We start from the raw sequence: 27,924 nt of genomic DNA, 5'->3' as shown, positions 1-27,924 counted from the left end.
ACCTCCTGCTGGCCCTGAACACCTCCCTCACTCTGCTTTCACTCGTGTCAGTATGTTTATGAGGATGTATTGACCACAGGGGATATCTGTGGGTTTCAGGGCAAGCTGCTGCTGATAGAACACATCATCTGAGGGCTCTATCTATCCAACTCTGCCAGCAGTGTCTGCCCAAATTGATGTGGGTTCAAGCTTGGTGAAACCACAGTGCATGTTGGGACTGCTAGCAAGGAGAAAAGCGGGGAGGCAGTGGTGTTCATGCAACTCCTGCTCATGGCTCTGGTAGGCAGAGCTGGTCTCCATCCATCAGACTATGGGGGCCTGCTTCCTGCTGCATTCTTGCTTTTTAAAGTAGGAGCAGTACAGGGGCCCATGGTGGGCTTGCTGCTGAGCTGCTGGGATTCCGTCACTTGTTACAAAAAAGACCACTTACATCACTGAAACCAGGTGGCTAAGTAGGGCTGCATGTCTTTAGATCTGCTGCTTTCATTCACCCACCTGGTTGATACAGCACCCAAAGGCACAAACACTGTGCATGGGGTATGTAAGACCTCACGAATATGGCAATGGAGCACGTCACTGAAGACTTTCATCAGCAACTTACCTGTGCTGTGTATATCTGACAGAAAAAAATGCTGCTCCTGTCTGGCTTTAAGGGGACTTGGTTATAACCACTCGCTAGATATATAAGAAAGTGTTGAAGCAATTATGCAGCTAACGAAGTTGAATGAGAAAATATTAAAGCACTGGTTATTTTTACAATTTGATGACTGTGAAACAGTTTAAATTACTTGGAATATCTTTTAATTGGAGATGTCGACCATTTAGCACTATCTCAGCGGAGGGCTGTTGACTTGCTGTTTCTTTCTGTGTTGTGCTGTGAGATCATGACCAGGTAAGTCTGTGTGGGTTTCCATCCTATATACACATCTCTACCAGAATCCTGAAGCCAAGAGGAAACCGCTGTCACTGATTTGTTCCATGGAGTTAAATTCTGATGAGAAACTGAGCGTTGGGCAGAGCAGTACCACAATGGTAAAATGGCAGAGACAATGAAGCAGGATCACAACGTTCACCCCAGCAGTTAAAAAAATAAAAAATAAAAGGAGACCCCCTCCCGCCCCCCAGAAGTCTGCAGTCCTAAAGTGCAATTACTTTTGTGCAGTCATGTCAGGCCAGGGATCAGACTGGATGAAGTTCAAAGCACAAACATCAAACGAGTGCCGTTCGTGATTCAGGGAGGGGGGGAAATAAGGAAAAGAACAACAGTTCTCAGGCGTTCAAGTGCATCAAGAAAATAAACGTCCCTTTCTTTCTGAAGAAAAACAACCCTCAGTCTGTGGAATCCTGGCTTTGTAGTCATGAAAAATAGTTTTTTCACTTCTAGCTGAGAATGTCCCAATATGACACAGTACAAATAAAAAACACCAAAGCAAGAGCTGAGGCACTGGGATGTTTTGCTGGTGCCCCGCTGCTATACAGCCGTATTTTATTCTCCTCTGGTGACTCTTCAGATCTGGGTACGGATGAAGCGCACTGAATTAAAGGCATCTGGTAGGACGTGGCTCTCTTTTCCGGTCGGTCGGGGCTGGAGCCATCGCTGGGTCGCTGGCCATTATACAGCAAGTACCTGCCCCTGGCATCCTGCTCCATCTTGAAGATTTCATACTCGGTGTGAGGCAGGCGGATGCCAAGCGCGATGCAGCCGTTGGTGTGGGTGACGTCCTGCTGCACCCCGACTTGCCAGGAGCCCTGCGCTCCGCACTCGTTCCCATTGAAGACGTTGAGCAGAGAGGCTGTGGACACGTCCATCGGTGTGACCTTCATGTGGTTCACTGTGAGTGAGGAAGAGAAGAACTGTTAGCAGAGAAACAGAGATGAAAGCAAAGGTGACACGCTGACATCAGCCTTATGACCCTTCCGCCTGCCCGCTCTGCACAGCATGCTCCACGTCCTCTGCAGGCACAACCTTAGCATTCAATCAGTGCACGCTATGGTTACTGAGGAAACTGCAAAACCCTTCCAAAACTGACCCCTTTGTTTCTGTTCATAACAACTAATGCTAGTGATGTCATGGAGGGTTCAAGTCAGTTGTACTGCTTAATGCATTTAGAAACCAAGGGATAAGGCTATTTTGAATGCATCTCAGTGTACGTGCTGGTGCTTCCTGAATGTATGTTGGCCTGTCCTTTAATCTAACTAATAGGAGTTATAGCAGCTCTGAATCTTTTTCCTTAAACCTTTTTTTTTTTTTTTTTTAACATTGCAGGTATGGCCAGCAAATCTATGCATTGTTTTACATCTCAGTGTAATTACTTCTTGTAGAGAATGCACACGCATGCAAACATTCAGCTGGAAAAAACCTGATGGCTCCATATCTCAGTCAGAGATTAAGCAGAGCTTTACATAAATTCCAGGCAATCCTTCCCAGATAAAGCCTAGTTGAGATGCATTAAAGAGGAAATGAGAAAACTCTACTCATATTTTATTAACATCCCTATTAAACCAGAAGGAGGGTTACTTACAACCTACATTTACCATTTTTAAACACATGTAAAGCTAGGGAAATAATAATTGGAATTGGAAAATTTGTAAAATACCACATTCTCTATATATTATTACCTGTCCATTTTTTTTTTTTTTCATGACTTAAGTATTTCTGATTGTTGGGGACCTTATCTAAACAGTGGCTGCAATATCAAACAGATATGTTGCAGCTTCTTCACTTTAAGTTACTTCAGGTGTGTTAAGTTTTACTTTTCAGCCGAGTTTAAGAAGCTGGGAAAAGCCAAACTGAATGGGCCTGTGGAAGGTGAACAGAGATACTTGGTGTGCTTTTAGTATTGTATCAAGAAAAAAGTTCCAAATGGATTGCTGCTGACCAAAACAGAAGCGAATAACCAACCATCAAGCCTCCTAACACACCCATCTCCAGATTCTTTTGCAGGCCATTAACAATGTGCGTGTCTTTTTATACTTGTTGGAAATTTTATTCTGAGGTTTTATAAGCAGATATTTGATTCAATGGCTCGACACTTGTTCTGGCTGGCATAAGAGATAATCTATAGAGAGCGACCTGAAAATTTTACCAGAACAAAATCAGTGACTTTGTTCTGTGAGGCAAGCTGGCATATTATAATCATGAAATTCAAGCAAAAACTGGAGCTGAGCTGGAATGTGTTGCATAAAACTAAGAAGAGCAAAAGCTCTGACAGGCAAGGATATCCTGCCTCCTATGGAAAGGATCAGTACATCCTTTCTTATAACTGCTTTCCTAAATTGGAGACATGCAGGAAGTCTATATGCTTCTCACATAGTAACTAAAAGGAGGAGGAGAGGAGCCTACAGCGTGCTTGGGGTTTTCACATGCTCTGCTGAGGCTGGTGCTATGGATGGATGTTGTGTTTTGGAGATGTTTGTTTGTGTAAGTGGTTAAAACCACTGAGCTCTTTCTGAGCAGGCTGCCACGAGGCTGTTGGTATGAGATGACTTTTCAGGGATCTGAAAAGTGTCACCAAGTGCCGCTTCCTGGAGTACTTGAGGGGGTTCACTTGGATACATCCAGTCTGCACTGTGGTGGGATTAATCAAAGCTGGCTTTGGAGACATCCCTACTTGCTCTAGGCCCTTGGATGCTGATGAAATGACACACACTGCTGTATCTGTCTTCCCAGAAACTTATTTGTATCACCTATGGCCCTTTTCTGTCCACTGAAGTAGCCCTAGGACATGGATCTAATCTTGAGAATTTTGATTAGATGCTTGATGTCTGGCTACTGGACTCCAACAGATAGTGACACAAGATCTTACTTTATTGTGTCTTACTTAGAGATTTCTGTTTTTTGCCTCAAATGAACCATAAAATCATAGGACTTTGGGTGGAAGGGACACCAATGATCATCAACTGAGTATTGCCTCAATGGCAAAAAATGCCATGCAGCTGGACAGTTTGGCTGGGTGCTCACAGAAAGCCTTCCAAAAGAGCCTCCCATTAAATAACTCTCAAGAATAAGCATAAAATAGTCCCACAAATAACAACAGAGTTAAAAGTTGTTTAGTCACGGAATTGTGGTGAGCAAGCTCTGCTTTGATCCCCAGCTACGTGGCCACCTCTGCCCCCACACTACCTTTGAAGACAAACTCTGTTCCGCCCATCACTTTGGCTGAGTGCACTCCTCGGCTGTAGCGGCCTTTGGCATAGATGGTGAAGGTGGGATGCTTGCAGATGGGGTCTGAGTAGTGGTAGTAGTGGCCCTCCCACGTGTTGTTGTTGTCATGGAAGATGAAGTGCCGCGTGAGGAAGAGGACCTCCGGCCGCACCTCACAGCGCTGGCTCACCCACTCTCCATGCAGCCCGATGGTCAGGTCTGCCTTGGGGGGCAGGATGGGTGGGTGGTGCTCATCTGAGCGGTAGATGATTCTGCACGCAATGCACGTGCGGTCATGGTTCTGAAAGAAAGCAGACAGGAACTCTCATGAGGTGCTATCTGCAAACAAGGGCAGATAACCAGGGCATTTGTTTCGAGCTGTTTCAGGCAGGAGCGGAATTACGAGATTAATTCCCACATATAAAGTGAACATTTTAGTTCAGCTTTTGATTGAATCTAGAAAAGGCTGACTGTATCCTTCAGTCACACAAGACGTGGTCAGTCTGTAACTTACTATGTAAGAGATTCGACGAGTCTCATGTTAGAAATTATTATCTTTGTTCAGCTCTTTGCATCAGTTGTTAGCTTTGGTACTGCAGATGGACACAGGTGTCCTAAGTATGCCCTTCACATGGGCAGCAGCCTGGGAGAAGAGCCACCTGCTATTTTAGGCCTTGTCAGCTTTCCTGAGCACCAACTTGTGAGACATCCCCTTTCTCTATCTAGCAAAGTCCCAGCTGCAGCCTCTGCAGATTTTCCTCTCCATGTCAGGCACATGACCCTGCTGACAGCAGCAAGGATAGGGAGATGTGAGTGAGCCTATACAGAGCCTATGGTGCTCCAGGAAGCAGACACAGCCTAGTGTTGCTGAACATGGTGAAAGCTTTATGGCTCCTTCCAGCAAGAGTAGGGTTTGCAGAGTCTGTCAGGCTCAATGAAGGCTTGCAGCTGAACTGTTCTGTTGAGCACAAGCCTCTGGGAGCCAAGTGCCCCAGTTTCCATGTCTGTGAGAGTTGAGGGTGTTTCAGAATGTGCAGACAGGGCCTCTCAGAAGTGCTGCCTACTGTGCCCTGGCACGGGAGCATGACCTGGTGGGTTTCCTCACATCACCTCATCAGTCTGAGCAGCCACTGGGGAAAGAGATGTGTACAGAACAAATACTTTTTCTTCACGGCCCTATCCAGCTCTTTTCTCTGCAATCTCTCTGAGCTCCTCTCATTATACAGATGTTCAAATTCATCTCTAATACTTTAAGGTCCAGATGTGCCACTATGGAGTCAGCATTTCTCCATTTGCTATCTTCAGCTTGCAGCACACCTCAGGATTCACAGTTACACATAACACAATAATATGACCATAGGTAGCTTCAGAGAATCAACACATGACTCAGGCAATACATCCCTCTTGCACATATTAAATAGTGTGTATGTTTGCCTTCTCTTCAGATTATGTAGACTCAGAAAGTCAGTAAAAATCAATAAAAGTCTGCTACTAGATTCAGACTAATGGTCTGTGTACAAAATGATAAGAAATCATAGAATGGCTTGAGTTGGAATGGACCTCAAAGTCCACCCAGTCACACCCCGTGCCGCCCCTGACCTCCGCTGCCTAGAGCCCCATCCAACCTGGCCTTAAGTGCCTCCAGGGATGGGGCACCACAGCTTCTCTGGCAGCCTATGCCTGTTAAATGGTGTAGCCCAGATTAATCTGAACCAGTGTTGGCCCACAGAACAGCTCTGAGTAGGAGACTGGACTTGCTGCCTCCAGCAAAACTGCATGGTCACTCTTTCCCTTTGTGGAGCCTGTTAAGTAATTTTAAAATGCATGTTTCAGCATCTGCAAATGGATAGAAGGACCATAAGTACAAAGAATATTGAACTGAGTAAATGTAGCAGAAATGCAAAGTCATGGCCTGAACCAGTGATTGAGCACCTAGTGAGAAGGCAGAGCCAACCCAGGGGTGCTCAGGTGCACACAGTGCCCCTGAGTGACTGGAAGGGGTGGAGTCAGGATTCTCTCCTTCTCAGACCTTGTTGTTGGCAGTGGAGGCAAGGGCATCTTGTTGGAGATACATGACTACTTGAGGCCTTCCAAAGGTAAGCAGCATTTTTTCTTTGCTTCTGCATTTTTTGCCTTGTTGCAGCCAAAGACTTTGTCATCCCACCTCTATAGCTGTACTTTCCATCACATTATAGTGTTACAGTAAGTGAACTGGAACTGGCAAAGTTAGCATGGTTTTGTGGCATTGTAACTAAAATCAGAGGCTAGTGCAAAATATTTAGTTCTCCTGGGCACCAAAGACACTAGTAACACACAAAGACTGTGAAACTGGGGTGTTAGAATCTGAAACCGCAGGCTTCAATTTAGGTTTACTGATTGTCAAGAGAAGAATCAAGAGTCAGTCTGTTTTGCTCCAGATTTCCTGCGTGGCTTTCCCATGTGACTTGATCTCAGTTCATACAAGCAGACAATTACAGCTTTTTTGTTTGATGTAGGACTGGTAGGAGGTTAAAGACTGTGAGCTGTCAGAGAGCAGGCAGAAATTTTAGGTGCCGTAAGTAGATAAACTAATAAATCAAATGCAGCTTTATGTAACAAACTTCCAAGCACAATATGAAAGAAGTCCACTGTCTTCCTTTCTCTTTGTCTGCAGTAGAATCACCAGGTCTAATCTGCTTTCTTGTTTGGGACTTATCAAACTGGTCTGTTGAACTCTGCCTTCCTCTGGAGGATGTCAAGTCTCTTTCTTTGGAAAGTGGTCTGGTTTCACAGAACTACAAAATTTGGCAGTGTCCTTGCTCAGATACCTGAAGTGAGCTGAGCCAGGTGCCTACCTCACACTTGTTCCTCCAGTGTTGCAATCCCATGATGGAGCAGGTGAATGCCACAGCTCCCTAACTAATAAACTTTACCACTGTGATTGCCTCACTAGTATGACGGAAAGCAAGATGGGGAAAAGACAGTGTTGCAGGAATAAGTGTTTCTGTTGCCTTTCTTCAAAATTTGAAGAAAAACTGAAACCCTTTCTGTTGTCTTCCTGGTCACATTTGGGTGCCTGTGGGATTTCTCTGTTGTTTTTCAAATTTAGTGCATGGACAAGAAGGAGCTCTTCGATCAGGAAGGACTACCAAGCATAAATATTCATTTTGCCATTTCTGGAGCAGTGGATTTAGGTTTCATCTCTCCCCACCACCATTAATACCCATTTGAATTATGAGCCAAGGCTCAGATGCTGGACAGAGCATTATCATCATTTCATGTCTTCTCCATCACAATCAGGTTGCAGAAGGTGCAGATGGGTCCCACCTGCAGCTGCTTGGTCCCCTGTGCTGTCTCTTGGCTGTGGCAAGTGGTACAGTGGGTAGAAGGTTCATGGAGCTCTGTAATGCAAATAAGTATGTAATTGTGAGCAGTCTCTTTCTCCTTATCAGGAGTGGGCTCACGTCCTGAGGCACAAGGATGAATTATTTCCCCAATCTTGTAAAGCTCATGCAAAAGGAATACATGGCTCTCCTTATGCTACTGCTGTGGGTGGAAGGGATTCCTTGGACAAACTCAAGGAAGGTCCAGGCTAACTCAAATCAACGTGAAGTCTAGCAGTACAAATACTTCTCTGTAGGGCTGTATCCTGAATGATGATAATGTCTAATTTCCAAGGACTGCACCAGCTATGACGGCCTGGCTGGCTGCACTGCTAATGAAAGTTCATACCGCTTACCTTTTAGTTACTGGAAATGCACCTGGATAATGTGGCTGAGGCTGCAAGAAGAAGGACAGGGACAGGGAGAGGCTGGGGAGGTGAGGAGAGGAAGCAGCAGTATCCCTTCCACTCCAGTTCCTTGCTGATTTGATTTGGGGTACAGCCTGATGAGATATCTAAATGCATCACTTCTCTGACATTAGTGCTTGAGCCTAATCCTATTTAAACATTCTTCACTCTGATTCTATCTTCCACAGAGTTGCAAACTTCTCAGTGGAAGAATATGCCACATGTAAAATTCCTCAGTACAATTTCTGTCCAAGACATGAGAAAGATCTGGTTTTCTTAAGAGACAATTGGACTTAATTATGTGTAATTTATGCTTATCAATTGACTGTATTTTTCAGTGTTGCTTTTTTCAGGTCAGCTGCTCTGGGCTCTTAATTACACTGGCTTGTGTCTTGCAAATCACTCCCTTTCCATTTGTCTCAGAAAAGATTAATCTCTAAAAACAGACGTTCAAAGAAAATATGGAACAGAGGCAGAGGACATTTGAGTCCAAACACGATTAAGTACACTCAATAAAAAGCTCATTCGGGCATGACATAAACTAGAAAGCAATAAAGTGATCAGTGGACAAGATGAACATCTGTTTTATGTTTGGGATATCCTAGGTGTACAGTGCAGTATTTCTAACACCGAGGTCTTGCTAAAAGGAACAGCCCATGAAATGGCTGCTGCCCAACAACGGGCAGAGGGAAGGTGCCTCCAAGCAGCTTCCAGAGCTGATCCGTGCAGCCCAATTCCTCACTCTCCTGGGTGCTTCTCTGAAGCCAACTTCTGAATTAATCCATGAGGCCACGTGGGTTGAAATGAGCCCAAACCTCTGGCTGGAAACTCAGTTCTTGTACTTGGGGAGAAAATAGTTTATGACCTGAAAATTTCCAGCAACATTTTTCCTTATCCTCTCTCCTGCTGCCTCAACTGAAGTGGTAACAGGGCCAGGCTGCTCTGGAAGCCAAGGAGGGAGATTTCTAATAAAAAAAGCAAACAAGGATGAGGTTACTTGATCTTTTTCCCAATTCTGTGGATAGTCGGAAACACAAACCTTCTCAGCATATCCTACTTTTTCTCTTTAAATTCCATGTGATTCTGTGGCTGCCTAGGACTAACTCTCCTCTCATTAATTCATAGTATTTGTTGCAGTCTAGGATTAAAAAAATAAAAGAAAACTATCACGCAACCAGGATGAGCTCTCTGTGGTGGTAAAATGGAATTTGGGTAGCATGTGGAGAGATCCTTCTGGAAGGAGTTCTAGTTTTGTTTGAATTCTGTTTTTATTTGTTTGTATTCTGACCCTGTTGTTGTCTAAGATATCTGTGGACCAAACGTACAGAGAATCTACCCTTCCCTCATGATTAAAGCAGAAGCTGAACTCAGTGCTTAATATCAAGGAGAGGATTTGCAGGAGGTACTTCAGGTTGTATTTAGGGACCAAACAAGCACTGAAAGGAAAGAGGAGGTTGAAAATATATTTAACTGATCACCCTGTTCAAACACCTTTGCTCCCTCCCCTACCTGTTTATATTTTTTTATGCTGAAAATGTGTCTGTATCTCAATCAAAAATTTATCTATGGAGCTGTCTGGAACAGCTCCAACTATAACTCAACATTTTCCCTGTAGAATGCAGTGTATTCCTAGCAGAAAAGATTGGAAAAATATAATTTGACACTTTCTCATCAGATTCTTATTAAAATTATGTGAAAATAATAAATATATACAATCTGGAGGAAGAGTGAAACAAAGCAAAATGTTTTTTCTGATTTTTTTTTTTTTTTTTTTTTTCAGTGATAAGTGTCTATTTAAAAAAAAAAAAAAAAGAGAGAGACATTTTTAGGGGCTTTCTGGGTATTTTTAATTAAGAATTGTGACCATTTTCTGACAAGTTCTCTCTGTCATCACTTACAGTGGCAAACAGTTGATATTTAACCACACCAGATACATTAAGGCAAAGGCCTAGCAGGCAGTGATGTGTTACAGTAAGCTCTTAAACCATCCAAAAGTACAGCAACTTTTTCAATAGGCCTGGTACTACAAGAGACAAGGGATTGGTGCTATTTGGAGTTCTCTTAAGTAGAGGAAAAGGAGCTGACAAAGAAGTGATGAACCCAAGTTCTGCATTTGCAAGACCTTTTAAGCATATAAGGAGTTACACATCAGTTTCCTAAAGGAATTTGTGAAATCGCCTCACCTTTTCTTTTTAGCTGAAGCCACTGCATAGTGGACGCATCCTTCCTAACCCACAACTTGGTTAGGAGATTCCAGCATTGGTTCTGCCACAGTATGTATTCTTCGTGGTTGGCTCTGCCATCTTTGGACTCCTCCTCGCCCTCCTTCCCTCCCAGTAATGCCAATATCAATCCGAAGCCCAACCCTGAAATCCTTGGCAAAGCTGTAGCTTCCTTCTGCAGAGTCTCTCTAGGAACCTTTCAATTTTCAGTTTTTGTTCAAACTCAGATAGATATTCAGTGTGGCTACTCCAAATGTACTCATCCCTCCCTTATCACAAACCACTGCCAGCTGGGTTTGTTCCCTCTGCTGGGCTGCTGTCATCTGTCCTGCTCAGTGACAGTATCTTGTAAAGTCATGTATTTCCCATTTTTCTAGCAATATCCTGCCTTACCAGTCATGTACTGATGTTAAAACTATTTCCACAACACTCTACTGCTGCTGCTTTATTTGCTTTACTCACATCTGTGCTTTATATGCTTTACTCACATCTGTGCAGGTGTAGCATGGAAAGCTTCTTCGAAAGACTAAGGTTCCCAGCTGGCACAAAGCCACCTTTAGCCAGCACTGATTTGCACCGATTACTGATGCTGGTCTTGTTTGTGGTTGGAAAAGGTTGGGTTGCATTTACATTGTATTGTGGGTGGCAAGGGCTAGCACAAGCCCCACAGCAAGGTGGAGATGCTCCTAACCAGCATATGAGGCAGCCCAGGCTCCAGCTATCCAAAAGTTCATGTTTCTCTTGCGTTGGGTGATTCCTTGTTAGGGCTGATCCTTACTATGAGGAAAACTATGGGTGAAGAAAGGAAAGAAAATGTTTTAGCTCTTATCTCGCACACTCACCTGAATGCTGCATGTCATGGGAAGGGCACATAGAACTGGAACAAGGCATGCCTGGATAGGATGCTAGGAAAAGGTGTCAATTCAAGTAAAAACTCAGAAAAGACACTGCCAAGGAGATGAGTCCACCCAAAGGACACTTCTACAAATTGCTCAGTGTAGTATCAAGCTCCACTCCTCCACCGCTCTAGATAAGAGACCAGGACAGCATTTTAACAAATGGCTGCCATCTCCCTCTAACACAAAAGTGATAATTTGCAGGCTTTCCATGACCTCATACAAAACGAAGTTGGCGAACGTGCATTAGGCTGGCTCTGGGGAGTTGAAAAGCACAGCTGACACAGTTATAATTCAGCCTGCCAAAGGGAATGAAGAATAACAAAGATTTAAAACTTTAATTAAAAAATCTTGAAGCAAATGAAATGCTGGGGAGAGCTGTAACTCCTTTGCAGGGCTGTCAATTTGGGATTTCTTTTGGTGTGGAACAGAAGAGCTGCATGCCGGAAGGAGGGTGGAGATACGTTGGGACTTATCTACAAATGTGTGCTGTATATTTTCAGATATTAGGAACAGCTTTTATTAACTTCTCCTATGAAGAGAAAGATAATGAAGGAATCTGAAGGCACTATCGTTATGCAGCTGTCTGATCTATCATGTTGATTCCATTGCACAACCCTGCATAAAACTGAAATACAACCAAAATGAAAAACAAGAGTCCTCTGCTTGTTCCTTTCCGGTAAAAAGTCTTTAGTCTTCGCAAAAGATGGGAACAAAGATAAAAATGGCCTTCTCTGAGATGAATTTACTTGCATGTCCTCTATCCCACTAAGATGATACTAATTTACAGTGACATGAATATTTTGGGAAGTATGAAAAAAAATTCCTGGAAAACATGAAGCAACATTCTGAATGTCCATTTTCAGGAACAGATATTTCAAAGTTAAGCTGTATTATGCCTTTAGAAAGCAACTTACACAAGCTTCTGAACTGCATAGCAATATCACTAGCAAGTTCTTCACTGCTTACAAGAGATGAAGTAATTACAATTAGGTGCCAACAGAATCAGGATGTCAGTAGGCTAGATATACTTGCTGAAGGGCCTTCTTTTATTTTGCAAACTTAAACAGTTAATTTTTATCTGTGGTGCTGTATTTGTGTTGGAGCAGACTTTTGCTGCAACTGAAGAACAGACAGTGACCCACAAAGAGAAATATGGTTTTAAAAGCAACACAGCTCTGGAAGGTTCAGTTAGAAGCTCTTTGATTCTCTTATCTCTGAAGTGCATCATACACACAGTTGCTGTTCATAAACCTGGAATTAACATATTTGAACATTCTTCTGATATTCTTTTTTCGCTCCCCTCATAATTTCCCTAAGAGTCTTTGGCCAGTAATAATTAACAAAAGAAACCCTTCAAGTGTTGGCTTAATCCAGAAGTCTAGAATTCTCTTAATCTAGAAGTCTCTGGCAAACAAAGCAGTTTTGTCCTCCAAAATTACACTTTTTGGTTGAGATAGTCTTTTGCCTATTTCTCGGAGGCACTTCACACGTTTAACATCTATTCACTCATGCTTGGATTCGCTTGGGAGCTGCTCCAGTACATCACATTCCCCTACAGCTCAAGTAACTGAGTTTCAAAGAGTTGAACACCCAATTTGTCAAAAGCTCAAAAAACCTTGAGCACTTTGTTCTTTCACCCCCTGGCTAAAGCAAAAACCAAGCACCAGTCTCCATGTGTAGAATCTGCATTAGCTGTGCAGGCAGCTTCCAATGGTGAATAAACTCGTCAGAGAGAACTGACAACTTGGGAATCTTTTCCACAGGAAAATCTTACTGAAAGCATGGGGCCAGCAAGTGTTTGAGCATGGCAAAGGCAGAAGGAAGGTTTATATTCTAAGCATGTTTTAGGACTCTTGTGATGTTCCAGCCTAATTCCTAAATAACGATCTAACCAGAATGTCCTGGCATCACAGCCACGGTCTGATCTTTCCTGTTACTCAGTCAGATGATAAAACAGCACAAGGAGTTCTTTGTTTACAAAACTGTATTTCTGAGGCAATCAGATATGAAATCGGCACCCCAGTAAACCCAGCGTTGTAAACATTCCTGGCATTTTAGGCATGCACTTTGAACGAATAATGTATTCGAGACTTCTTTTCCTACAAGTAGTTGTATGAGTTTGCAAATAAGGTATGAATTTATGACCAGTCAGCCAGGCTTGGTGTTGCCCTCATCCGTGTTTTTTTTTGGTATAACACAGGCGATGACTGCCAAGAAGTTCCACCACCCTGCTCTTTCCACCAGCGTGCCCTCTCCTGCTGGCTAAAGAGCCTGAGCGTGCACTAACATGAATCCCTTTCTAAACTCCCTACCTCAAGGCACATCAAAGACTTTCAGCCCACTTCATCAGCAAGTTCTGATTCATACCTTGAGCAAGGCTGGAGGACTGCTAAGATAAATGCATGCAGCGATCTATTAATCAGCTGCTCTTAGGAACTTCCATGTATTTTACAAGAGGAATTTGTTTAAGGTATGCTCTTATCTAAGAGCATTTGTAAAGCTTTAGGAGATGACATATTAGATATTTTTAAAAGCTCCCTGATTTTATATGAACACTTGAGATATGGTAATCTGTGAAATTATTCAGATTTGTAGCTCAGCATAAAGCTGTCTGGTTTTTGGACGGCCCTTTTGATTTACCGCCCTGTGGTGAAATCACTGCAGGAGTTTGGAGAAGGTCCAATTCTATTTGTTTAAAGTCCCGATCATGTGGCTTTGGCATTCCTAGCATATCCAGCAATCATTTGCTTTTAATTACCATTCATTTCAACCACATAAGTAATGAATGTGGCTACCGCATCCAACTTACAGGCTGTGTAAACTCTTGAGCGGGGTGGAACTTTCTTCTATATAGAGGCTTAACTATAAATTTAACTCAAAACGTGAATCCTCTTAACTTATTTTAGGCAGGTCTTTATTATAAGTATAAAATAAAAATAAATAAAAAGGAAATGAAAAAAGCCTTAAATGAAAGATTCCACACAATACACCTGATTCACTTCAGAAGTAATTTCCTGGCCTCCCCAACCTCTTGGTATGACTGCAAAAACCTTAAAGAAAAACAAGTTGATTTAACGTTTCTATTTATTCATGGTGTCCTGTTTCCAGAGGAGTCTGTGACTTGTAGTTTTAAACTCAATTTAGCATTTAAACTCATTTTCAGCTGGGTCCCAGTGGAGCAACAATTAGAAAAGGAAAGGAGTTCAAAGAAGAAGGGTTATAACCTTCCAGCAGTATGTATGCCTGTGCTTTTTGAATTAAAAAAAAAACAACACAAAAGAAACAAAAAAACCCAGCATTTTTGTTACTATGCTTTCTCCATCCAGCAAACACTAAGTCCCACAGTCTGGCTGAGGTCCTGCTGACCTAGGGAACTTCATGGCTAGGTACAGACCGAAACCCAGAAGTCCTTCATATTAGCTGCTTTGAAAGCTCATTTTTAAGGATATTTGTTATCTGTGCCATGCTGAGTGTCTACTATCAGCACGTCCAACTTCTCTCTAGGTAAAACAAATTTCACACCAAACTGGAACAAGATGAACCCAACCAAATTATGAAGAGAATCTACACTGTGGGACACTCAGTCTGTGTTCAACCTTCCTGCACTTTGCAGCTGAAGGCTCCAGCTGAGACTGTTGTCCTAGCAATCCAGACCCTGAAGATATAATACCATATATTGCAGGAGCCTACTAGGCTGTGCAAAGGCTTGAGGAGGAACAGAGTAACTGGCCAGAAGTTAGAACTGAACAAAGAGGTCTGAAAGTCAGGACCTGGGGCCTCCATTTATGAAACTTCATGAAATTTATGCCACAGAGAGCTGGAATTTTTGTGTATGTTGGTGTACTCAAGAGTAAACTTTTGCTTTCTATAGTAACAGTACTTCCTCTAGCCAATAAATAGTACTCTTATGAATGGCAGCCTCAAGATTCAGCCCTGCCAAGAACTGGCTACCAAAAGTCTTATTAGGAAGAACTGCACTTCATGAATATCAATGGATAACTTGGCTTGTATGCCCTTCTACTCCCTCAGTTCTTGTAAACATATAATATGGGAGCTTCCTCTGCGATCCACCTCATGGGTTTTCACTAATTTCAGTGCACACATACCTCAGGACAAGATCAGCCCACCATGACGTGGGGCTGCAAGCTAAATGCATGCACGGAGGCTCAGGCAGGCCCCCTTCACGCTGCCACAGCTCATCGGCTGAGACTGCTTTTACCTTTCACATAATGTCATCCATTGAAGTCAGAATGGATCATATCATGCTTGAGATAATGGGCTTTGTGAGTGTAAATGAGAGTTTCAAGTGCTGTCAGATATCTGTAAAATCTTTTGGTTTATACAGTCAATGTGACTTGAGAAACAGACCTCCTTAGGCAAGATTTAATCCTTTTAATTTGAACCTTACATTTTAGAGGAAATATTATTTTAAAAGCAAAAAGATTCTATCTTTTTGATTCTATGATAGTACAAAAGACAGGCAGGAAAACTGTGACCAGCACCTCCTAAAATTGCTCAGATCTGAACAAAAGTCTTATTTGCATAAAACCAGTTGTACACCTGATTGTTGTGATTGTAATGAAATTACTAATAGGTGGAAATGTAGGCATTTACTGGGTCATCGATCAGTCCCTAACAAGATAACTCAACTTGACCAGACAGATTTGAAAATATAGTCACCTGGGTATACTACATCAAGATTTTTTTCTCTGTTTCACATGGTCAAAAAAAGATACACCATATTTGCTGAACAGATGCAATGTAGCTGGAGTCAGATAATCTGATCCTACAGATTTTTTTTAAGGTAGAGATTTAGGAAAGACCTTTCAATCCCAAATGAGCAAAGAGTTTACTTGAATTAATTTAAGACAATTAAAACTGCCAAATCCAGCATTTGTGATGAGGAATGTTCTGTGGTTCATCTACTGCTGCTAAAACTCTCCATTTTGAGAAGAAGTATGTTTATGAACAAGAAGCAGATTCGTCCCATGCCACTTGAAGAAAACTTAATGAAAGAAGTGACAGCAGTGTTTGTATGGAGACATAGCCGGTTGTAGATTAAAATTATCACCAGGGCACGCTTTTAAAATAATTAAAGGCAGATCACGTAAAGTCCTGAACTACTGAAATGTGATATTCAGAAGAGGTAGACACAACACAGGGTGGACGGAGTGGTTTTTTGAATGGAAGGGAAAGCCAAGGCTTTCCCATCAAAACTCTCCTTTCCCTTGTTGTGTTTCCTGCTATTGCTGATAAGCTTAGTTGCTGTTTGAACCAGTTACACAGTGAGAGGATTAAAAATGGTGATAACTCATTAGCTGGAAGTGATCGTGCAGCAGTCTCTAGCTGGAACATACTGATAGCGACTGCAGCCTGCAATGTGGTTCCAATTGCTGCATTCCTTTGAAATGTCACCAGGAAAGATGTACAGACAGACTTCCTGCTACAGGCCATCAATGCCTACTCTTCCTGTTTGATTTTTATTTAACTTACCATGAGTTGATCGGTTCCCAATGAAGCTAAAGGCACTTTGAAGCTCCTTTGAAAACCGTATTATCAAATGGAACTAGAGACCCATTCTAAATTCACGTGTTTTTCATTTCATTAGTGTGTATGCCTGCTTCTGGATCCATGACCTGCACAGTCCATCCATTTTTTCCCCTTCTTGCTGCCCCTTTCATGTCTCTGCCTTCCAATTTCCTCTTTTTCTCTTCAGGTTATGGATCACCCAAATTCCATATGTTGATACAATCTGATTTCCTCTCTCCCTGATGCTCCTGCAGCTATACAAGCATGCACTGATGCCTGTTTCTCTAGCCCTTTCTCAGTCCTGCATCAAACTTTCTTTCTTCTCTTCTGCTAGCCTTTAACCACAGTCCCAGCCAGCAACTTCAGTCACCTCTGCAAGAGGTCTTCGATACCATCTTCAGCCTCACAGTGGCCTTTATCAGCCTTAGCTCATTAGATTACCTTTCATGCATTTGATTCGCAGCCTCATAAACCACAAAAGAGGTACTACTTCCCTGAAATATGCTCTGTGATCTTTTTGTAAGTGACTGCATCATCTGTAAAGCCACCATCCATTTCTTATTTTAGAACCACATCTGCATTTTAGATTACACTAGTGCACTGATCCAGAGGAGCTGAATAACGTGAGCTTTGTCACTAGAAACTGAACAGGATGCCATACACACATACATACCTTGGCATTTTGAAGAGGAGGTTGGTAACTGGAAGGTCGGTAGTACCTCCTCTGGGTAGCATCAGTATGAATATCTCCAAGAAACAGCTCCTCCACGAGGTGATCTAAATTGTGATGCAGATACTGCTTCTCGACACGGATCAGCTGGAGTTCATGCATGGCAAAATTCAGAGCCTTGGTGCACTCACAGCCATTCTCTTCTCTGAGCAAATCATAGCTCACATCCTGTTCCCAGGGATTATCTTCTGGTATAAATCCAGGGCATGTATTGTTGACCAACTCACTTAATTTTTTGGCTACAGCTTCATTGTGGCTTATGATCTGTATGTTGCGTAGCTGATAATCAGCTTCAGTACCCCCGCGGATGATCCAGGATGCTTGGCGGAGACGAATTTTGCCTCGTATAACTAATGTGTAGATAGGGTTAGTGCAGCGATTGCCACCGTAGTAAAACTGATAGGCTTTAAATGTATTATTGTGATAGAATCTATAAGATCTTGTGATGAACTCTGGGCCTGCTCTGACTTCACAGCTGTGGGAAGACAGAAACAAAATTTTAGCAAGGTGGCACATCATGTACAGTATAGGTGACAAAATGAGCAACACTGCATGGGTCCAGAGATATCTGGGTACTCAAGTCCCTCTGAAATGAAATTAATAGGAACTAGGTACTATGATCTGCCAATTCACCAAGAATTTCCTCTGCTATTACAGTAATATACAGTAATATACCTAAGGTTTTACTTTCTGTAGATTTAAATACTTTGAGTCATATTTCACTTTTTCTTTTTGTCTAAGGACTACCATGTGACTAATTTTATGAAAAAAGTCACAGCTTATTAAACATCTATTCTTCTCTTTTGCATGGTAGATTTAGCAAAAGCACTGATAACATCAGAAAGTGAAATGCCAAATATCCACAGACTGAATAGGGAACTGGCTTCTGCAGCTGCTGAAGCCCAAGATTCTCCTACTACAACTCACTTGAAACATATGGGCAACTACTGCCTGCTGAGACATCAAGCAAAATAGCTCTCTGAATTAAAAGTTATCATGTATGGAGAGGAAAAGAACTGGTGAAATACAACTTCTTAATTTCTTTTGTTAAGAAAACTAACTTGTGCTAGACACTCTGAAAATAAGGATCCATTCAATGGATCTAATGCATGCAGTCTAAGATAGTATAATGTTACATTTGAATAAGCATTTTGGTGACTTGATGGTCTCTTTTCTATTCAGAAAGAGATTTAAAGATATTTCACAGTTGCTGTTTAAAATCGAGACTACAAATTGATTCATCAAGATAGTTTTATAGTATGCTATTCCTCTGTACATAACACAGCTCCTTCTTTTATACATAAACTTATTGTAAAGCATTTGGAATTTGAAGTATCACCATATTAAAGAAATCAGTTCTTCTGCTTGTTTTTTATATATATATATATATATATATATAATATATAAAAATTTTCGTCCTTCTTTCTTCATTTCTTTCCCTTTTCCTCTTTCACATACACCACTCAAGCACCTCATTTGATCTTTCCTTACCCGGTAGAGACCCAGTGTCCCTCTATATTGGGAGGCATTTGCACAGTGATGCGGGCCCCATTGTGGAGGTGTTTCAGCATGTGATGACACTGTGACTCCTTGAAAGCCCTCCATGCACTCTTCTCCAAGGAACGGGGGTGGGACCTGCTGTCCGGATGAAGAAGAGCAGAGCCTTCTCCCAGCCCTGCAATAGAAAAGCAGACATTATCCAGTGATCCCAGTAAGACAGCCTTCAACATGATAAAGGTGGTTGTGAACATCTCGTGTTGAATGACATTTGTTCACAACGTTATGTGTGGGGAAAAGAGGCTACATTTCTTGTCTCATTTGAAAAATAATAAAAAAAAAAATGCAATGCTTTTCTTTTTGGGAATTCCACAAAGGCTTGAGCCTAAGTGCTGCATTTCTACACCCAGTGATGTGGCTCTAGAGCTAAATTTTACAGACACCTCTTTAATCTCTGGTCAGGACAATAAGAAATCTGGGCCTTGGAATTCCCAGAAACTTGTATCCAGATCTGGACATAAACTGTGGTTTCAGCCCCCCTCTAATTTGAATGCTTCTATACTAAACTTGCAAACAAAGAGTACTCTTGAAAGCCAAGGGAAAAACAGATCTTAAAAGCAAAGCCTCTGCACACAGGAAGCCTCCTTGATGACTGAGGTGGTCAATTAGAGACAGATCCTGCTATTTTTATTTTAAAGGAGAAAAGGAATTTCAAAAGCTAATTTTGTCTCCATCACACAGTAATTTTGGTTTCTACTAATGTATACATACAAAACCCACCAGCGTTCTTTTTACACAATATTAATTGGACAAAATGAGTACTTAGCTTCAGGAGGAATGCGTCTTTACTCTTTTAGGCACCAAGTGCTCTTAGATATGTTGGAAAACATGGATCAAAAGAAAAGCATGCATCTAGAGGTTAAGAGATGAAAAACATGAACCTTACATAACGGGTGGGAAACTGTTAATACTTTATCAAAAAGAATTTAAGAGCCTCTGGGCTAGGAAAAGAATATGGGGTGTGCCCTGGAAGCCAGTCTGGCTGTCTGGGGAGAGGGAAGGCTCAATGACATGTGCTCCCAGGGGTAAGGGTTAGGGTTTGCCCTGTCTTTTTTGATGACTTTCCTGCCCAACTTGGCTCTGGAACTGGGCTCTTTTGTATCACTCACCCTATGCGGTCCAAGCCACCAAACTAGACCCTGCTCTGTATTCCCCAAGTCAGATATCAAAATATGAGGCATGAAGAGCAGCCTCTAAATGTAAGGTCTGTCATTCAGGCTGATGTTAAGGCTGTGCTCAGTCCCACAGTGCACAGTATTGCTGCAGAACTTAATAGAAAACCAGCATTATTCATTTTTAAATAGACGCTGCTTCCAAGCTCTGCCATTTCCTATTGCTAAAAGTAAACTGTGTCTGTGACTCATGATGTTGACTAGGTCTCACATCTTCTGGAATAAACTTAGGTTAACACCTGGGAAAGTGGCATTGCTAGAAATACAAATACATGTCACCCATTTAAGAAGAGCAATTTCTACACTGAACAAAGGCAAGGAGTTTTCCAGTAGGCAGAGTAAGGAGTGATCAGAAACATGACTATAAATACTTGAATGTAAACAGTACTTATCACAGAATGATCTTGAGATTTAATGAGATTAACAGATACAACTTCACAGTCTTTATTAGCAGATCTAGCAGCTTTGTTGCAGTTTACCTCTAATTCTTCCTTCTGAATTTATGGCCTTCCTTTCTAAAGGGTAATAAATACAAGAGATGCTTTGATATCTGAGCATGCCATCTGAGATGCACTTAAAGGACTTTCAGAGGGTCAGTACTTCTTTCTTTCTGAAAGCCAGTCTTCTTAAGCCTTTTTGCAATGCTGAACAGTCTCTCTTGTGCATCAAACAACAGTTGTTCTAAAGCAAGAAATGTCAGGGTCACTTCCAAGACAGTATGAGCACACCAGGACGATGCTCTCCTGAATCTGACAATCTTTTGAGAGGCAGGATTTAGTAGATAGGTCTTTCATCAGTCTTTCACGGTCATAGCCTCTTGGCCCTAAGCCAGCATCTCTTGGCAGCCTAGCTCACCTGGAACAGAACTCAGCTCTCAAAAACTTGAGCTTATCGGGTCTATCTGAAACCTTGTGGGCATGGGCTTGATGTCACAGGCCCTCATGCTTCCAGAAGAACAAGTTCAGCCGGGTCCAGTGAAATTTGCCATACACCTATTTCTGTTGTTATGAACCATAGCTGATGTTTCAGAACTTCTCCTTTAGCAAGTTTTCCCATCCTTACATCTTTACACACTCAAAAAATTCAGCACATTCTCTTTAATGGAGTGCTTCTGTCCATAGCTCTTTTGTGTCAGAAAGGGTACCGCCTGCAAGGCACCTGCTGGATGCTGGAGCTGTCACTACTCTTTCTACAGAAACACAGCTATCAGGATGTCTTCTGCAAAGAAATTATGTCACTTTGAAAAAGCCTTTGAAAATTTACATTTTTGCCTGGAGTTGTTAAGCATTTGAAACCTGCCATTAAGAGGAGGTTTTGAAACGGTTCAAGTGACTTCTTCCAAAGCACATGTATCACGCACTTTGCTTTTAGGCTGCTGTGCTTTTCCTAACACGTCATATGATTCATAAGCACTTGAAAATGAATGATTTATTCATTTAAACATATTCGGGCATTTAATTTCTGCAAGCAAAATCCTTCTGCAGAAGGATACCATCTTGTATGTGTCCATAGCAAAAGAGAAGATGCGGTAACCACATTATATATTGCCAATTATTCCCTGGAGGAAATAATGAAAAGAGGGGTTTTTGAAAAGGAGTCAATCTTTCTGTGACATTATGCAGTGTCTTTTTGATATTGCTTAAAAGCAAGCTGGCCTCTAGCCCTCCCTGGAAGTACAGCTGGATGTAGTTCTATCTTGCAAACAACAAACTGTACCCAGTGGATGGGAGATTTGCATTGTCAGCCACAGAGATCTGTATCTGAGAAGTAAGCATGTGCTCAGGATACATCCATCAAACTGTGACAAATGATGATGGGAAGAAGCTTAAGTCAAGACAGGCATGAGAACATAAGAAAGACTGCAGAGATTGAGGAAGAGATGTGGAAGACACAAACATGCCAGGCAACATCCCATACATTGTACCTGACTATCAGAATACAGATTATGGTGTAAGATTAAAAAGCAATGATGGGACCCCTACCTTGCTTACTACATTTTTCAATGTTTGTGTTGCAGACATAAGGAAATATTTAATTCAGCAAAGCCTTCTTCCTCACTGAGTCATGATTTCAACACTTTTGTTTATAACTACATATGCTTGTATGAATTCCAGTCAAAGGTGCCCTAACTTCACTTGTGTTACCTAGAAATCCCTTACAAAGACTGGTGATGTACTTTCTGTGCAGGGCATGAAGCTGAACACTATCTCCTATGCATTTCCACACTGTGGATAATTCAAAGCAGCACAGAATCCCCTGCTCCCCTTTGGCAGTGCTTAGTGAAGTGTTCTGCAAATCTGAGGCCTCATGGGGATGATGGCATTCATTGTAAAAGATCTATCTGGCGATGTTCAAAGTTGGACGTTTCTGGAAGGCTTAAGATTAAAACATGCTTTCACAAAACTGAGAAAAGAATTTAACGGCTCTTAAAAGCCCACTTTGGAGCCCAAGCATGGTTGCAACATACTTGGAGCCACAACTTTCATTCAGAGGGATCCAGCTCTGCTATTCCCTATAGCACAGACAGATGACAGGCTTCAGAATCTCCACGATAAGCCACATATTTCAGACTCAAGGTCTGACACTTTTAATTTTTTTTTTAATGTGAAATGAAGGACTTGCACATTCATTAGAGATAGTCCACCATCTAATCATTCAAAAGCTTGACAGACATAAAACCCATTCTTTGCATGGTGCTAATGGCAGCATTTTAGTTAACACTTCCTATAGCTACACCATGACCACAGGCCATAAGATTGTATCAGCCTCCCCACGGTGGCTGCCTATTCACAGCAGCAAGTCCAAAAGAAAAAAGAAAATTCCAGAGCCTCCTAGAAAAGCAAAACAAAGAACAACAAATGCATTTTTGATGCATTGATAACCAACTTCACTTTCATAATCAAGACCTAGCAGCATAGATCACAGTACAGCTTTAGCACCAAAGTCTGAATCGAAGACAGTACACAAGGTGCTGCAGCTCCGTCTCCCAGCTGGGAATCCCCTTCAGTGCCCCACAGATCAAGTGTTAGAGAGGTAGAGCCAACAACCATCAGAGTGGGAAAGCAAGGTGTGGGCAGCTGCCAGGTGAGAATGCATAGCTGGCAGCACCCACTGCACCAGGTGCTGATAAGGCGGGGGCTTCAAGCTCTGGGGTTCACCCATAAACCCCTATCTGATGTGGGAACAACCACTGCAGATAAAAATAATTGGAAGGTAAGATGGGTTACTTTCAAGTTCTTCAAAGATTTCTGCACATAGCTGCAAGTAAAATACCAGCCTCGAAAGGGTGATCTGCTGGCAGCTGGTTACCCAAATGTGTTTCAGAAGTTGCTTACAAAAAGCTCTTCACAAACATTTCTGCAAAAAAAAACGTGAGCTGCTATACTCAATGGCTCAGTTTTCGGAAAAATAGTATGCAAACAATGTACAATTGTACCACCAATAATGATAAGTAATGTGCTTGAGCACATGAGAACAAATTCTAATCTTTTAATTCATATCTAGACACCACGGGCAAATTCTGTTCTCAACTTTGCAAGATTGCAAAAGTATAGCTTGAATAATCTTAAAAGTTAAACTTTTAGATTTAAATCAGTTTAATTAACAAACACCTCTATCAGAATGGAAACCATGTCTTCTAATATGGCCAAATGGAGCACTTCAACACATGGGCTCTTAGCTACTACACCTTCAGCAGGCTCACCTTTGGCTCAATGGGAGGATAAACGTTAACAAAAAGTAGGACTAAAAACTGGATTTGGATTGGGGTTGCTCAGGAAGAACCACTTGGACTTTCAATTTACAGCCCTGCAAACTCTAGAAGAGGACCATTCTGCTACAAATTAAAACAATCTCAAGTGGTAGTCCAAGTGCAAAACACACAATGACACTTGAACATGCAGGCTGCAGCTTTGCTTCAAGCCCTTTTCAAGTTCAAACCTGTTTGAAACATTAAAAACTTTACCACAGATAAAGGATAATTGGCAGGATTAAGTTTATAGCTCTCCTTATCTGGGCAGTCGCCCTGCACAATCAAATAAATACACATTTGGATTACTCTCTTTCTTGATGTGGGAGAGTGCTAGATAATGCTCGTGACAGGCCTTCAGCTGCAGTGCAAACTTGTGTAATTACATAGGGGAATATAATGTCCTGTTACCAAGCTGCTGTCTGTGTTTACCAGTGTTTTCTCTGCGCTTGGAACTTCAAACGGTCCTCGCACAGGATCAGGACCTAAATTAGCTGCTGAGAACAAAGGGGCTGGGAAAGGAAAGCTGAATTTCCTGGTCATAAAAGCAGACAGGACAATGACTTCCCTTAACAGGTATCCGCTGATGTTCCTGTGCACGCAGGGCTTGTAGGCACAGCTGCCAAAGAGCCTCGCGCCCTCACGGAGGGAAAGAAGCATTGCAGAGCATGAAAGAGCCTGGAGGGAGATAAAATGTCCTTAGATGGCAGAGCTAGAACGAAGCTCCTCAAGGCTAGCTGCTTCTGGCTTAGATTCTTACAGCCCTGTCTTTGCTCGGAGGAGATCAGAGGACCCAGCACTGAGCAGCTATGTAGCAGGGAAGCTCTGCTAAGTGCGAGCCTGACTGTTAATTCAGATCCCCACAGCTCCCAATGCCAAGAGTAAAACCACCCCTGCCCAATGGACATGCTTTCCTCCAAAGCCACAAAGGGTTAATTAAAGCCCACCTCCACGCGGGGCAGCCCTGTGCTGAAGTGCAATCTAATCTCGACAGTAGTTGGGTCTCGCCCCCTTTGAAGCCGACATCTGGTCTCCATCACGGACATCTGCACACTGCTGTCCTCCACACACGGTGCGGCTGTTTGTTCAGGTGGGCCTTGCGTCCGCGCAAGGAGCGCTAACCAGCTTGCCATGGGCCACCGCGCCCTCCAGCAGCCCTACTTAGAGCACTGTGTCCATAAATGAAACACTACTGTTCTAAATTGCTGGGCACACTTGCCATCAGCATGCTGTGTGCCAGTTTTGGGCTCCATCGCTCGCCAGCCTGTCTCCTACACACACTACAGAGTGCAAAGATGGCTCACCACCACCATCTCCTCCCACTGCAAGCCCACAGCCAAGCTACGGAGGATGGGTGAAATCAAATTTACGCTAATGAAATTGTGAATAAAACTTCATCTATCTCTCCCTGCAAACTCCCCCCTTTACTCTTTTATTCATTGTCCTCCAGATTGCCAAATGCAGCATGTTACAGAGGGAACAGCTCTCATAGCCTCTAGCAAGCAGTGCAGTTCTGGTCCATTTTACAGACATGGGTATTTACATCGTATACACTTACTTATTTTCCATAAGCAGGTTTTGAAATTAAAACTAACTTAAACAATATTGCCAGTGAACTTTTAAAAGCATAAACAGTTTTGCTCTAAAAAGCCCAGCAGTCCTGTCTTCATCTTCATTAGGGCTATTTCCATGATGTTATCAACAAATTGTTTTACTTAGGGTTTCTAATTCACTATTCTAGCAGTAACAGAATCAGAAATAAGCTAAAGTTTCTTCTTAGCATCTGTACTTGTTTTTTTTAAAAGTTTACGTTTCCAAAAGAAATTAGCCAAATTTGTTTTGAACCCTCTTGGAGTTGACTCTTATTAATCAGGTTTTCTGGAGCTGAACAATCTTAGCTTTTGACATCTGAAACTTCTGTGGCTTTCTCTCTAAGCAAAGAAAACAGTGATAATGGACAACTTCCAGCTGCAAACCTCTTATGATATTGCACAGGTTTTATTTTGACTAAGGAACACAAGTTTTTCCAAAGAGTAATTCAGCAATGTTAAAGTAGGCATTTCTTAACATAATGAAAGCACAAGTTTTAGTCTTACTGGACATTCTAACTTGCTTTATAAAGCTTTAAACCCTAAATACACACACACACACACACACACCCCCTCTCACTCACTTTTAACCCTTAATTTGCTAGGTGCAATAAAAACGTTGAAGACAACATGACATGGTGTAAAGAGACTTAGCGCTGCAATCCCCTGTGACTGCCTGTTGTTCTTACACATCATCAGCTCAGGCTGGCCACTGGCTGAAGGATGCACACAGAAAAAGCTCTAGGCAAAGTTAAAGCTAACAAGGTAAGTGCATACAGACTAGCTGAACTTCAGTCCCCTGTATGATACCAATGGCATTTTCAAGCTTTTAAGGGTGGCAACTTCCCCACACTTGAAGCTCAGACCCCAACTGTGAGCTGCTACTTCACTGAGGTATAGATGTTTACACACCAGCCACCAAGCTGCATCATTCTGCAAGAATATAGGTATACTTTCTTTGGTGAAACATAACCACAGATGGAAAAAATAGACTATTTTCCTACTTCATGCTCTTTTGGCAGTTGCTGTTTTGATCTGATCATCAGCCTTGATTTGTTTCCCGCTCCAGCCAGGGTTCAGCACTGCTCTGTAATTCCAAGCAGATGAGCCAGGGAGTCCAACCCTGTAATTACACCTCCTCTCCTTACCCTCTAACTCCAAGCCTCCCATTTTCACTCTTACATCTCGGATCATAAGAGTTTTAAGAAACACCTTTGGCGTCCCAGCGGGTCTGGCTTAACTAAACACATTTATGCTCTCTCTGGATTTCATTGCTGAGCTGTGAGAAGGGTATAAAGCCCCCTCCTGGGGAACAAGGTCTTTTGCTCTTTGTCTTTCGAAACAAAATACACAATCAGAAGTCCATGCTCTTTATTATTTATTGAATACCATCTGTGTGCTTAGCACTTGTACAAACACAGAGAGAGGCAATCCCCGCTCCGCAAAATCAATCCCAGGAATAGCTCTGAAACCCTTATCCCCGCTCACAGATCTCACCCTGAATCCATGTAGGTTACTTGCATTCTAACAGCTAAAGCAAATTCCTCTTTTTACAAGCCACCTCAGAGTCCTAGGAAAATTTAACTGAAGAAGTCTGGATGCTACAAAGTACTCTTGAGTTAAGAATGTGCTTCAAAACGATGCTGTGACTTGAGGAGCTTGAGTCACTCTTGGAGAACGATATCTTGCCTGGATTTCTCAAATCTGGCTGCCAAATGTTAGACATACCGAAGCAGCTAATTAAAAAGCCTCCCTTTCAGAAGCCGCTCTTGAAGAGCATCGGGATTCTAGACAAACAAGCTGGATGTACGCGCTTCACACAGCACACACAAGTTTAAATACATTAGGCACCAAACTTTTGCCTGCCTGGGGTTTGGAGACACGTCAGTCCGTGGCTCAGCAGAACAGCGGGCAGCATCATCCCGAGCCCCCGGTGCCATATGCCGGCAAACGCCGCAGCAATCACCTCCCGGCCACAAGCCTCCTTCTCGGCCGCAGGTGAGGCATGGTCCGGCAGGTCGGACCTTATGGCAACGCCCATCGCTGTGCCAGCTGCCCGTCCAGCCGCTCCGTCCCAAAGCCACGGGCACGCAAGGTGCCCAGCCGAGCAGGAGAGGCACGGCTTCACCACTCCCCGCTGCTCTGAAGTTTTATTCGCCCCCGAGGCGAAGCGGGCGAGCTCCGCGTGGCAGCGCTCCTTCCCCTCAGCCGGACCCGCGGCGCAGGACGAGAGCACCAGCCGCGCCCCGTTCCCACCCGAGGAACCGCCGGGCTCCCCGCACTCACCGTGCAGCAGCAGGGCCGGGAACAGGTACCTCATCAGGCTGCCGTACGGGACGGACATCTCCGCGCTCCGTGCCGCCACCACGCACTGCGGGCCGTGCCGCGCTCAGCGCCGGGCCGGGCAGCCCATGGCCGGCACTAGGGGGCGGGCGGCTGGCGGGGCGGCAGCGCGGCCGGGGCACACCGCCTCTCCTTCGGGAGCCCGTCCCTCGCTCCTCAGATCGGGCTCCACTCGCCGCGTCCTCACCCGTATCCACGAAGCGCGGCGGCGGCTCCGCTTCA

The 27,924-nt window shown here is 43.0% G+C and overlaps 1 protein-coding gene across 1 annotated transcript; it reads right to left on the bottom strand.

The window, feature by feature from the left end:
* Positions 1 to 638: 638 nt before the first annotated feature.
* On the bottom strand, positions 639 to 27,924 carry APCDD1 (APC down-regulated 1). Its single transcript, XM_052703670.1, has 5 exons — positions 27,646 to 27,924; positions 18,785 to 18,968; positions 17,237 to 17,768; positions 4,124 to 4,445; positions 639 to 1,832 (listed from the first exon to the last, which is right to left on the bottom strand). Exons 1-5 carry the CDS (start codon positions 27,701 to 27,703, stop codon positions 1,381 to 1,383), a joined length of 1,548 nt encoding a protein of 515 aa, XP_052559630.1. The 5' UTR covers positions 27,704 to 27,924; the 3' UTR covers positions 639 to 1,380.

The sequence above is a fragment of the Tympanuchus pallidicinctus genome, unplaced genomic scaffold (genome assembly GCF_026119805.1).
Source record: "Tympanuchus pallidicinctus isolate F22 unplaced genomic scaffold, pur_lepc_1.0 scaffold5, whole genome shotgun sequence".
NCBI lineage: Eukaryota > Metazoa > Chordata > Aves > Galliformes > Phasianidae > Tympanuchus > Tympanuchus pallidicinctus.
Note: the sequence above shows the minus strand (reverse complement) of the source record. Positions and strands in the feature narration are given on the sequence as shown.

Coding starts and splice junctions, on each gene's coding strand:
- APCDD1 (XM_052703670.1), bottom strand. CDS start 27,703: ATGTCCGTCCCGTACGGCAGCCTGATGAGGTACCTGTTCCCGGCCCTG. Junction 17,769..18,784: donor GGACACTGGGTCTCTACCGG/GTAAGGAAAGAT, acceptor GTCTTCCCACAG/CTGTGAAGTCAGAGCAGGCC. Junction 4,446..17,236: donor CTCCTCTTCAAAATGCCAAG/GTATGTATGTGT, acceptor GCTTTCTTTCAG/AACCATGACCGCACGTGCAT.